We start from the raw sequence: 13,279 nt of genomic DNA on the forward strand, positions 1-13,279 counted from the left end.
TCTCTCTCTCTCTCTCTCTCTCTCTCTCTCTCTCTCTCTCTCTCGTGTGTGTGTGTGTGTGTGTGTGTGTGTGTGTGTGTGTGTGTGTGTGTGTTAATTTTAAGGGTTCCACACGAAGCCAGGAGGAGACTCATGCTTGTAACCCTAGCACTTAGGAGGCAGAGGCAGGAGAATTGCTGCAACTTTGAGGACAACCTGTCCTATACAGTGAGTTCCAGGCCAGCCTGGGCTACGGTGACACCTGGTCTCAAAACCATTGAAAGGTTCTACATGGCTTTGTACTGTATTTACTCTAATCCTGTAGATTATAGACCTAACCAGCATCCATGCCTCCATTTAGAGTACCTTAGTGTCCTGGCTTCCTTTCTTCGGCTTTGAGAAGACATTCTCACCAAAAGTAACTTAGGGAAGAAAGGGTTTGTTTGATTTACACTTCCAGATCACAATCCATAGAGAGGAGGAACTCAAGGCTGGACCCCCAAAGCAGGGCTGCTTGCTATTCACGCAGCATTGCCTCCTGCCAGAAGAAGTCCTACAGGAGCCACAAGGCTGCTGGATAGCTGCCTCGAGTAGGCACATGCTCTGCCAAGTTCTCCTTTTACAGCCTAAGACTACCCCCCTTGGCATGATACCAATCACAGAGGGCCGGGGCCTCCTACATCCATTGAGCATCCAGGCAATGCCCCCACAGACGTGCCCATGGGCTAATCTGATCTAGGCAGTTCTTCACATCAGGCTCCTTCCTCCCGGGGGACTCTAGGTTGTTGAAAGTTGACAATAAAAGTAACCACTTACCATTTGTGATGCGAGAAGTCTGATATGACAACACCAGAACTACCTAGCTCCTTTTCTAAGTACATTTGGTACAAAATGCTAAGTTTGCTGAGAGCACATCGTGCAGGGCTGGGCTATTAGCAGAAGGTGAATAAAAGAACAGGTAATGAAACAGGTCTAATACACCACCGCTCTCTGTCTCTGCCACTTCTGTGCCAACAGACAGAACAGTTACATTGGTCCTCTATGTGGTTACCTAGAGGGACAAATGAGTTGTTTGGTAATATTGACGGGTCACTGTAGAATGTAGGTCCTCAAACCTACATGGTTCACACTAAAATTTACACCGTAAGCATTTATACTGCTTAGCCTACTTCTCCTAGGCAACAAAAATGGCAACATTTTACTGCGGAAGCCTGGGCAGTCCATTCAAAGTAATAGCCAGAGTATATCGGACAGCAAGAGATGCGACACATCTCCTGCATCCTCAAACTCTGACTTCGTGGTCCTCCACTGTTTCCATCTCTTGAGAAGTTCCAGTCCAAACGCCCTGCATGCAACTAACTCCATGCCACGCCTGCTCCCTCTATGGTGCTACTGCTTTCTCTACTCAGAATAGGTCGCTCCAAAATATTTCCATAATATGCTTTCTCACTCAAAGGTCACCTCAGTGATGCCACCCTAAAGGAAGATTTACCATTCCAATTTCACACAACCCCACCCCTGTCCCTTAGCATCTGCTTCCAACAGACAGGCTTTGTATCTCTCTCTTTTTTTTTCTTTTCGAGAGAAGGTTTCTCTGTATAGCTCTGGAGGTCCTGGAATTTACTTTGTAGACCAGGCTGGCCTCGAACTCAGAAATCTGCCCACCTCTGCCTCCCTAGTGCTGGGATTAAAGGCGTGTGCCACCACGCCCACTGTATCTCTTTAGTTTATCCATTCTCTGGAACCCCCCTGAGATGGATTTAGCTATATCCTAAGGACAGGGAGGTGGGTGTGGGGAGGGGAGCTCATAGCAGGTATTTCATTTGTTAGGTAAATTAATGCTGAATTCTAACAGCCACAGATTAGCTTTAGGCTGAAAGGCACAAATCAGAGCTGTTACTAACACAGCAGTTCCCTGGGGAAAAAAAGTACACACCTTTAAAGAACACATGCTTTTTTTTTCTTGCTTCTTCTGGTTTTCCATTAATATTAGGAAAGTTCAAGGGGGAATGGGGGTTAGAAGCCCTGGTTGTATGACCCAAGATCATTTCTTTTCCATCTTCATCTTTAAAATACAGAAAATACAGCTGATAAATTATGAAGGGTGATTAAGACCATAGGTGACTGGCTGCTTTTTCTCTCCACACCTTTACATTTCTGCAAATCCAGGCTCTTTGATCTTGCTTAAAGTAGTCAACAATAACAAAAATGGTGTTTATTCCAATTACTCTTTAAATACAGAGTAAACTCGGGCATAACAGGCAATGACCAGAGGAAACTACTTGTGGTCACTCACTTTCTCTTAAGACTTTGGAGAGGTTGATAAAGGGGGGTAACTGATACTACGTTGGAAAACAGGTGTTCCTTTATTTTCAGCCAAAACAAGCTTGCAGAAGAGGAGTGCCTTTTTGTGTTAAAAGACGAGGAATTCTTCACTACCTCAGCGAAATGGGAAACTAGTAATTGTAGCATTGGCTGTTGCCGTCACTGTATTCAGAGGACTGCATTTCCTAACACTGAAGTTAAAAATGTCATCAAACATCGAAATGAGGTTCCCTCCTCAACACCTTCTAACACCAGCTTGTAAAAATAAAGGTGCCACCCAAGGGTTGACACACCCACCGCATCGCGGCTGGAGTTACTCTTTGATTATACAAATCTAAAACGCGGGCACGGAGCTCTCCGGCTGGGAGAGCCGGGTCGGGAGCGCGCCGGGCTCGCCGGGAGCGCGCGTGGCCAGCGCCTCCGGAAGCGCGCGCGGGCCCAACAGGAAAGCCCCCAGCATCACCCGCAGACAGAGCGCCCGCGGGGCCTGGGTACCACGCGCCCAAAGGGAAACCGCCCACAGGCCCTGGAGCATCTCGCGAGATCTCGCCGGTTCGCCCCAAGTCCTGCGAGTTTAGAACTTAAAAAAAGAAAAGAAAAGAAAAGAAAAAACGAGGGGAGTCCACAGAGTCGGTGCAGCCGGGGGAGCATCAGCGGCGGCCGAAGTCAGAGCGGCGGCTGCAGGCGGGCGGGAGGACGCGGAGCGGGCGGCGGCTGCGGCGGCGGAAGGGGCGGCGGCGCGCAGGTCGGCGCGGAGGCGCGTGCGGCCGCGCCTGCTCGCTGCGGTGCGGAGGAGGCCGGCGCTCTCCAGGGTCGGCGCGCGAGGCTGGCCGGCGCAGGGCTCGGCGGGGCGGGCCGAGGGGCGGGCTGAGCGGCCCCGCCTCCCGCGTGCTGCACCGAGCGAGCGCCGCGGCCCCGCCGCGCCTTTAAACCGCGGGGCCGGCCGCGCTCGCGGGCACTCGGCGGCGGCGGGCGGCGAGTGGCGGGCGTGCCGCGGGTGTGTAGCGGCGCTGTGACTCTCTTGTCTCTCGCTCTCTGTCTCCCTCTCTCTCTCTGTGTCCCCCGGCTCCTTAGCGGGAGCGCCGGCCAGGGACCCGAGCCGCGCCGTACGCAGCGTCCACCCGCCCGCTCCGCAGGTCCCCGAGCGTCGGGCGGCGATGGAGCCCGGGCCCGCGGCGCCCTCGTCTGGCGCCCCGCGGCCCGCCCGGGATGGGGACGCGCCGCTGGCTGCCTCCACCGGGGTGGACCTGCCTGGCACGGCCGTGCCCTCCGGTCGAGAGGATGCTACTATGGCTGGGAGGCAGGCCGGCGGCGGAGTGCTCGGAGAGGGAACCCCGGCGGCGGGCGATGGGCTGGGCAGACCTCTGGGGCCCACCCCCAGCCAGAGCCGCTTCCAGGTGGACCCGGTTTCCGAGAACGCCGGGCGGGCCGCGGCGGCTGCGGCTGCGGCCGCGGCCGGGGCGGCGGGCAAGGAGACCCCCGCGACCGGGAAAGCCGGCGGTGAGAGCGGCGTGGCCAAGGGCAGCGAGGAAGCCAAGGGTCGCTTCCGCGTGAACTTCGTGGACCCGGCTGCCTCCTCGTCGGCGGACGACAGCCTGTCGGATGCGGCGGGGGTCGGTGGCGACGGGCCCAACGTGAGCTTCCAGAACGGCGGGGACACGGTGCTGAGCGAGGGCAGCAGCCTGCACTCGGGGGGTGGCAGTGGACACCACCAGCAGTACTACTATGACACCCACACCAACACCTACTACCTGCGCACCTTCGGCCACAACACCATGGACGCGGTGCCCAGGATCGACCACTACCGGCACACGGCCGCGCAGCTGGGCGAGAAGCTGCTTCGGCCCAGCCTGGCAGAGCTCCACGATGAGCTGGAAAAGGTGAGCTCGCCCAGACCTCCCTCCCTCCCCATGCCCTGGCGCGTGCTGGCCTCAGGATGCAGCCGCCGACTCTCTCTTGGTGAGGTGGCAGCGCAAGACCCAAGGAGCGACTCGCTGGCATCTCTGGATTCAGCTGTCAAGTGTGGAATTGCAGCGGAATGTAACTCAATGCTTTCAAAAGTTTGCAGCGGGTTAGGCTGGTTATGTGATACGGCAGAGGCAGCACTTAGCGGCCTCTTCCAATCAGTTATATATCTTGTGTACACTGTCTTTTTCACCCAGTCTTGATGATGTGCCACCTCGCTGAATTACACATGTCAGGGACCAGAGAAGGGAGTGTGGGAGAGGTTTAGAAAAGGCTCTCTCTTGAGACAGGGTGGAGAGAATCTGCTACCATCTGGGTCCTTTTTAGATTGTAGTGTATGGCTTATGTATATCCATTAGAGGTCCTGAGTGGAAAGGTTGGTGTTTGAAGGAAAGCCTTAATAGCATGTGTTTGTAGTCTATTAATTATTAAAGCTCAGTTTTTGCAATCTTAAATATTCAGAGGGCTGTAGAAATCTTTTTCTTTTTCTTCTTTTTCAAGACAGGGTCTCCTTATGTAGCTCCGGCAGTCCTAAAGCTTGCTATGTAGACCAGGCTGGGAACTCAGAGATCCATCATCTTCTGCCTCCCAGCACTAGGTGCCTCCAGACCTGGAGAGTATGGAAATCTCACATCTTGGGAAAAGTTGTGCCTGATAATGGTGTGATCCTTTTGTTTTTGTTTGTTTGTAAAGTTGTTGAAAAGAAGGGCAGTATGGGGTGGGGGTGGTAGAAAGATGTCTCAGAAGAGCACTTGTTGCTCTTGCAAGGAGCCAGGAGGCTTTCTGTACTCAGAGCTTACAAGGAGGCTCACAACCATCTGTAACTCCACTGCCAGGGAGATTCGATGCCTTCTGACCTTGACAGTCACGAAGCATGCATATGGTGTTCATCCGGGAGGAATGCAGGCAAAACATTCATACACATAAAATAAATCTCTAAAAGAGAGCTTTATTTTAAAAAAAGAAAAACCAAACTGACAGCTGTGAGTCTTTGAGTCTTAGAGAAAAAAGGAAACGCAGGAATGTTATTTTTTTCCCTGCAAGGATGTGCAGAGAAATAGTCTGGGGTCCTGGCAAAAGTCCTTCTACTTTGCAAATAGAAAACCATTCTCATGCACTCTTATTGACTTTACTAATTCTGTTTTTTTATGGTCTCATAAGGCTTTTATTTCCTCCATGTTCAGATAATTATTTGAAGATAACATTGATGCTTTTGAGATCTGATTAATATTTAACTTTTATGAGTTGAATTACTTGACATCTGCCTCAGCAAGTCCACAATGGAATTCTGTGACTTGAGAGTTGGTACCACAGCTCGAATGATCCCTGTGAAGAAGTTTCTGTGATTGGATTTGACCGATGGCTTGATCTCATACATTCATGTCTTAGGAGAGTGCATCTGTGCCTGTGTGTGACAAAGTAGCAGTCATGAAGTAGGTGCCTAGGTCCCAGCCCTCATAAGCTTATGGAGCGTATAAAAGATTGGCATCATTTAGCTTGGAGAATACTACCATTCTATTGTTGCATTTTGTTATATCAAAAGCTAACACTTTCTGAATCGTTTATTTTATCCATATGTAGTTTTTCATATCCATTCTTTTCTTTCTTATCCTAAGTCTTTATAGGCTCATTTAGCAGTGGAGTTCCTGCAGCATTTTCAGTATTCCGAGTTTCTTTACAGTACGTTTCATATTTAACCTCAGTAAAACCAAAGTTAGCAATATACCTATAAAGCTGTAGAATTTAAGTAGAAAGGGATGCCAAAATCTTCTGAAAGTTTTTGCGATTTTACATTTTGTCAGTAACAGTGCACTTCAAATCTTGGTGGTTTTGTTCAGTTTTGAACATTTGAAAAATAGACACATTATTAGTTATTTCGTAGTTGAAAGGCTCACCTGAATCCTCAAACTCAGCTCTCCCAGGTTTCCAGGATTATTTATGGTGAAGATGAAGGAAAATATGCAGAGAAATTGTGGGCTGTGACCATGCTGAGTGCGTAGAATGTATATTATTATTATATATTATTGTGTAATATATAATATGTATATATTGCTGAATGTGGTTCTTATTTTGATTTTCTTAACATTGGCTCCTCACGGTACACAGAACTCTTAAGCTTCAGATTCTCCTCATTACATCATTAGATGGATATAGCTTATAAAATGCTCAATTCAGAGTTGTGGTTGTGCAGCAAGCAGCATCATGAAACCTTCAGCTTTTCCTTTCCTTTTCTTAGCACGTGCTGGATAGGTTCTGTCCCTGTAGGTGGACCCTCAGCCTCTACCCAGATTCCACATAGCAACCAGAAGGTGTTGGTATTAGCTAACTTATAAGCAAATATTGAAGATAGTTGCAGCAAGTGAGCTATCATGTTAACATGGCCTATACCTGTCATGTTAAGTACCACAAAAGCACTGCTCAGTGTTGTGGAGGGTGAGCAGCGGTGTCACCCATGACCACGATCTCTGATTGGTGCTGATGCAGAAGTCGTTCCTTATCCATCCAGATGGACAGATACCTTCCTAATGCTTTAGCCCTTAGTGAAGAGTGATGTTTAGAGTTTCTTTGATTGTCGTGTCACTGTCCTCCAGTGGCTGAGTGCTTTCATGTCCACGAGCTAAGTGACAGGTGCAAAGACCTATGGAAAGCCAGAGGAAGTCAAGGCAAACACTCTAGGAACTTGTTAGGAAGGAGGGCTAGTACTGTCTTGTCGCTGGCCTTTTAAACTCCTTCCCCTAATATCTGACGGCAGGGGTGTAAAATCCTTGCTATAGAAGTATTATGTAGCCATTGTAGGAAGAAGGACTGACGGAGCTGTTGACTGGGGGAGGGGCGACTGTGTTGTGACTGGGATGCTGGATGACGCAGTGAGTAGCAAGTCAGATACCATGCCTGCACACAGGCACACAAGATGTTATAGTTGCTAGCCTAACAAATAGGTGCTGTGAAAGGAAACAGGGTAAGATGGACCCTCGGTTTAACTGGGCTTTGGGAAGAAGGGATAAGTATGGTGTTGTGGCTGAGACCTGAAAGATAAGTTGATGGTGGATCAACATTCCAGAACAAAGACTGTATTTAGAAAGGTTGTAAGGACAGTGCTCTGTTCAATGGCCAGTTTATTGTGTTGTAAATGTAGTGGGTTGCTGTTTATCGGTTCTGTGTGACAGAGAACGTGATGTATTTTATTTGAACATCTTTACTGGCCAGAGAATGGCTTTTAAGGTGTGACTGGAAATGTGATCTTAAGTTGCAATCTAGTTGTATTCTTTGTAAGACACCTAAGAGTCATGGAGTGTGTCAGAAAGTAAGAGAGTCTCTGTGTGTGTGTGTGTGTGTGTGTGTGTGTGTGTGTGACTGAATTGAATGAAGTACCTTAGTTATGAGTGAAAGATTGTGTTGGTAAAGGACCAGAAAGCATGGCCCAGGATTATTGGGCCCAGAGAACATGTAAAGTTGTGTTGGGGACTTCGAATAGCCTTAAAAGCAGTGCCCTAGAAGGACAGAAAAGAGTTTTGAAGAAGGTAGACACTATGCAGGGCATGGTGGCACATGCCTGTAGCCCTGGGAGGCTGAAGTAAGAGCACCTTTTGGTACAGGCAAGTAAGTCATGGCTGTTTTGATGGTTCTAGACCAGACTGAGTTATATAGTGGAAGGAACTCTCTTAAAAGGGTAGAAACTCTAAAAATTAATACTTGGAATTGAATTTTTTTTTTTAAAAGAAATTACTGTGCCTTCCTCTACACCCCCAATCAAAGTAGCAATTTCTCCTATAGGAAGAAATAGTAACAGAAAAGTATCAAAGACTTTTAACACTTGTGATTGTAAGCATAATTATTACATGTGAGGTGGTAAACAGTCTTGCTGCTGGACATCATCATCGTCGTCATCACTATCACCAGTCACTGTATTTGGTAACAACACTTAGAACCACTGTGCTGAAACATTTTCAAGTTTGCAGGTGTGTCCACTTCAGGCGTGATGTTCATCAGAAACCTTTTGCCTTGACGGACCTGGGGTTAGGCTCACAGGTCAGGCTGTAGGCTAGCTGACCACTGAGCCCGGTCTGGGATTACAAGACTGGGCTAACACATGTAGCCCTTTTACCTTACTAAACCATCTCTTCACCCACCTCTCTTCCAGTGGAGATATGTTTCATAATACCACCTTTGCAGTTGTTCTTAGACCACAGCTTAGAATCCTGTTGGAGATGCTATGTTGCCAAATCAGGAAATGTACTTCTTTTTGTCTTCTCATTAATAGAAGGGGAAAGGAGGGAAAGAGGCAACAGTATTGCATCATTTAGTTTTTGTTTTTTTTCATTTAATTTCTAAGAAATCAATCTTTTACACACTTTACTGGTACTAAAATGATCTCATAGAATCTAAAACTGGTTTACTGGCCATTTCATTGAGATTTATAGAATTAATTCATAGTTGTTTTTCTGTCTGATGCTAGAATATTTTTTTCCAGGGTCTTTCTCTTTATCACATATTTCTGGCTAACACTCAGACCTGCTGTAAGATGCTTGAGCTGCTAAAAGACTTCGCCATCACTTCAGCATGTTGACATTCTGAGGATAATGAGGAGGAGGATACTTGAGATGATGCAATTGTTAATTAATCCCTCACTAGAATCAGCTTTTGTCTCATTAATTTTCATACAGAGGTGAGGTACTTAGTACAGATCTGTTCACTGACTGTATCGGGGCTGGCAGTTCCTGTCACTTAACAAAGGCTGTAAGTAAAACACTGAACAATTGCCTCAAGCACTGAGCTACTTCTATGCCCTGCTAATTATTTCGGGATATAGTTTCGTTCTTTGAAAGTCACCCTGGGAGAACAAGCATAGGTTGTATCTGGGAATAGTTTCCAGAAAGGATTAAAAGTGGGACCCCAATAAATATTTGCATGTGGCAAAGTCAAACTGCAGTTTTGCTGGGGCCCCAATCTTCCAAGTTCATATTACTGGCTACTGTAGTCTGGCTTTTGGTTTCTATATTAATTCTCCAAGTAGATGACTACCTGGGTAAAAAGAAGATAAGTTTGGGGATCTAAAATGAGGCAAAGAAAAAGATTTGTACATACTAGTCACATTTGATGCCATATCTCCATATATTTATGGTCATGTCCTGTGAAGCTAGAACCTGAAAGCTGTAAGTTGAGTCAGTTCTTACAGGGTTAGTGTCTTTGCTTGCACTGATTTCCCATCAATATTTTTTCATGTGTCTGGGAAGTCTTTAATACCAGTTGAATTAATTCCTTTCTGAGTGAAGTGCATGTAAATTCAGTTATTTGTCAAATTCTTACTGAACATCAATAGCAGCTCTGTTCCAAGTGTGGCAGATATAGATAGCAGTGAGCAAATAAAGCCACAGGACTTGTAATTGTAGCACATAATAGGCAGAGGTACTACTGTGAAGAAACTAAAGCAAGATGAGAAAATGGCAGCTAGGTACCACTTTAGGGTAGTTGGGGACAATCTTAGTAAAAGACAGTAGCAAAGAAAGGGCTCACTCCATGCAAATGCCAGGATGGATCCTCTAGACTCAGAAGTAGGCACCTGAGACTGAGATAGGAATGTGATGGTGTGATTTAGAGACCAGGGAGGTCAGAAGGTCAGGGGGTGGGGAGGACAGAGGTTCAGAACAAGCTGGTTTTAAAGGGAGATTTATGGGTATTTTGCTATAGGTTGGATGAAGTGTGTCTTAGGGTTTTACTGCTGCAAACAGACACCATGACCAAGGCAACTCTTATGATGGACAACATTTAATTGGGGTTGGCTTACAGGCTCAGAAGTTCAGTCCATTAACATCGAGGCAGGAACATGGCAGCATCCAAGCAGACCTGGGTCAGGAGGAGCTGAGTTCCACCACTTGTTCTGAAGGTAGCTAGAAGACTGGTTTCCAGGCAACTAGGAGGAGGGTATTAAAGCCCATGCCCACATTGACACACCTACTCCAACAAGGCCACACCTCCTAATAGTGCCACTCCCTGGGCCAAGCATATACAAACATCACAAAGTTACGGTTCTTTTGAATGGAATTGCTATTTATGGAAGTAGGCAGGAACTGGGAAGAGCAGGGTTAGGTGGAATCAGTGGGATATCATTCTGTAAATCAGTTTTACAGTGAGGAAAATCCTCGAAAATTGGAACTTAAACTTGAACAGTGTTACATTGTAGCAGTTTGTAAGACTCTCCCTCTGTAGAATAGGAAATTCAGACAAGATCTTACAAAGTAACTAAGGTTCTAAGATTTTTACTAGGCACCTGCTCTACTAGGTGCGTTGAATTTATTCAGTTAAAATATTGGAATCTTAAGCCAGAATACTCTTCCTCTCCAGTGCCTTTGCCATTGCCGTACAATGGTGAACCCAGTAGTGCATTGCTAGGCTCTTTGTTAACAGTCACATAGCTTTATTAAAAACCAAGACCAGAATAGCTCCTGTTGTTTTACAAATGCGTTCTGCCTGATGTTGCTTTCTTTCCTTGAGAACATCTTGCAATAGAACCAAGGTACCATGACATAAGGTGACATAGATCTTTATTTTAAGATGTCTTTTTTTCATGACATAAGGTGACATAGATCTTTATTTTAAGATGTCTTTTTAATACTTCATAGTTTTGCAGAATAGAACCTTGGTGGACAGGTTCTCGTAGCCCTTTGAGTATGCTGTCCCAGTGCTTCTGGCCTCCATTGCTGCGGGAAGGAAGTCAGGATGGGGGACTCATTGCTTTTAGCTTTCAGCAGGTTGCAGCTGCAGGTACTTTCCTTTGTGTCTTTCGCAGGTGTTTCTTGCAACTGTAAATTAGTTATTTTGTTATTGCTTTTCTCTTCTGTCCTTTCCACTCTGAGTTGAAATCCATTTAGTGACTTTATCATTTCTAAATAATGTGCTTTTCTTTAATATCTTGTACTAAAGTCTCACATTTCTGAAGTTTAAAATGCAGCTTTCATTTCTTTATCAGTTTCCTGTTGGTACTCAGACTTACTGTTGACTTCCTTAATAGTCCTTAATATTTTCCTAATATTCCTTAATAGTTTTAAATATTTGCATCCTAAAGAGAACATTTGGTCCCTACCACAGACACTTGAATGAGAAACATTTTCTCATCTCATTAATTTGAGGAGAGAAATGAATATGTAGATGATACATTGCGGTGACCCTGAATTTTTCTAATATTCTGCAATTTATTTTCTTTCTTTCTTTTTTTTTTTTTTTTGGTTAAGACATTGTCTCACTATGTATCTTACCATGGCCTGGAATGCACTGTGCAGCCAAGGCTAGGATTACAGCCGTGTGCCACCTTGCTAGGCACAGACATCATTGAGTAACTGTTCTTTACCTGCCTTTGCCAACAGCTGTTGCTTGGCTTCTGGAACTCTACTCTTCTTCATTTGGGGGCCAGGTCAGATATGGGGATTTACTACTCTTATTCTCCCTTTTCTTTTTCTTTTTTTTTTTTTTTAAGATTTTATTTATTTATTATATGTAAGTACACTGTAGCTGTCTTCAGACACTCGAGAAGAGGGCGTCAGATCTTGTTACGGATGGTTGTGAGCCACCATGTGGTTGCTGGGATTTGAACTCTGGACCTTCGGAAGAGCAGTTGGGTTCTCTTACCCACTGAGCCATCTCACCAGCCCTTATTCTCCCTTTTCTAGAAAGTCAAATGAATTTTCCACGTCCTCTGCTCATTTCGGGGTCTGTTCTGTTCTTTCAGGCTGATGAGGCTTCTCTTTTAACTATGTACGCCACAGGCAGAAGACTCTGAAAAAGCAGCAAGCCCATGCTCTCGCAGGTGCAGGACATGGATCTGTTTCCCCTCTGTTCTGTGCCTTTTCCCCACTCTCTCTGGGTTCTTCTCCATGCGTAAATAGTTGGGCTATCCGTTGGCAATTCTCGAGCATTAAATGGTCAATTAAATTCTTGACCATTCCACTAATACATCTTCAGAAGAAGGATATGGCATGCGATTCTGATGAACTGAAAACGGGAAAGAAGACAGGATCGCTTCCATTGCTGTGAGAATCCTGAAAGGCCCAGTGCTGTCACACACCGTGGGCTGTCACACACCCGGGGCTGTCACACACCCGTGGGCGTCCGTGCTTATTCCTTTCCCAGTGCCGACTTAGATCTGATGCTAACTTTCAGGTCTTCCTTCTAAACAATTAGAGAGAAAAGTTACACATGCCACTGCTTCATCTTAACAGAAGGTATATGCCTCCTGGGAATTCTAAGGTTTTATAAGCTCTGAGTTGACATTAGCAAGTTGTGTGGGATTTGAAGTAATGCTTGTGTTATTTGTGAAACATTGTTTTGTAACTCAGTCTTGAGGTTTTGGTAAAGAACATTCAGAGCTAGTTCCAGTACTGAATTCTTTGACTTGGATCAGCAGTTCTGACTTGGTTCATTGTGAAGTCACATGGCCACACTGTCCACTTTTATCTGTGGCACTTGAGTTTTGAGCTTTGCATTAATGCCACTGGATATTAATAGAGCATTGTTAACCAAAGCAAGTTGGATTTGTGTAAAACAATACTCTGTTTTGAAAGCACAGTCTGTATGGGGAGCATTACACTGAATACACCAACCACCGACAGCACGGGTAGGAAGTGTTGGTAGCTTTGGGATGATATAATTAGCTAGAACTTGCTAAAAATTAGAACAATTATTAGAATAAGCCCCTTACTTTGACATCTAAATTTGCATATGTATACATATATTTTAACTGCTAAGTAAGCTGTTTTAAATGTACCATTTTGGCATAGACTAAAGCAGATGCTGTTAAATATATGAGAAATTTTGATGTTTCAAGGATTTTTATCAGTATTGTAATCTCCAAAATATTTTTAGGATGTAAATAGTTTTTTGATAAAACTTCACATTTTTAGAGCCAGGCGTGGTGGCACACGCCTTTAATCCCAGCACTCGGGAGGCAGAGGCAGGCAGATTTCTGAGTTCGAGGCCAGCCTGATGTACAAAGTGAGTTCCAGGACAGCCAGGGCTA

At 45.7% G+C, this 13,279-nt stretch overlaps 1 protein-coding gene across 1 annotated transcript in view; it reads left to right on the forward strand.

Annotated features, from left to right (window-relative positions):
• Positions 1-3,282: 3,282 nt before the first annotated feature.
• The window catches only part of Slc12a2 (solute carrier family 12 member 2), a 69,521-nt gene continuing 59,524 nt past the window's right edge, over positions 3,283-13,279 (forward strand). The window contains exon 1 of the mRNA XM_021214327.2: positions 3,283-4,184. Within this exon, the coding sequence (XP_021069986.1) occupies positions 3,462-4,184 (723 nt within the window). The 5' untranslated portion in view covers positions 3,283-3,461. The remainder of the gene's footprint in view (positions 4,185-13,279) is intronic.

Source organism: Mus pahari, chromosome 15 (genome assembly GCF_900095145.1).
Source record: "Mus pahari chromosome 15, PAHARI_EIJ_v1.1, whole genome shotgun sequence".
In the NCBI taxonomy this organism is placed as follows: Eukaryota; Metazoa; Chordata; class Mammalia; order Rodentia; family Muridae; genus Mus; species Mus pahari.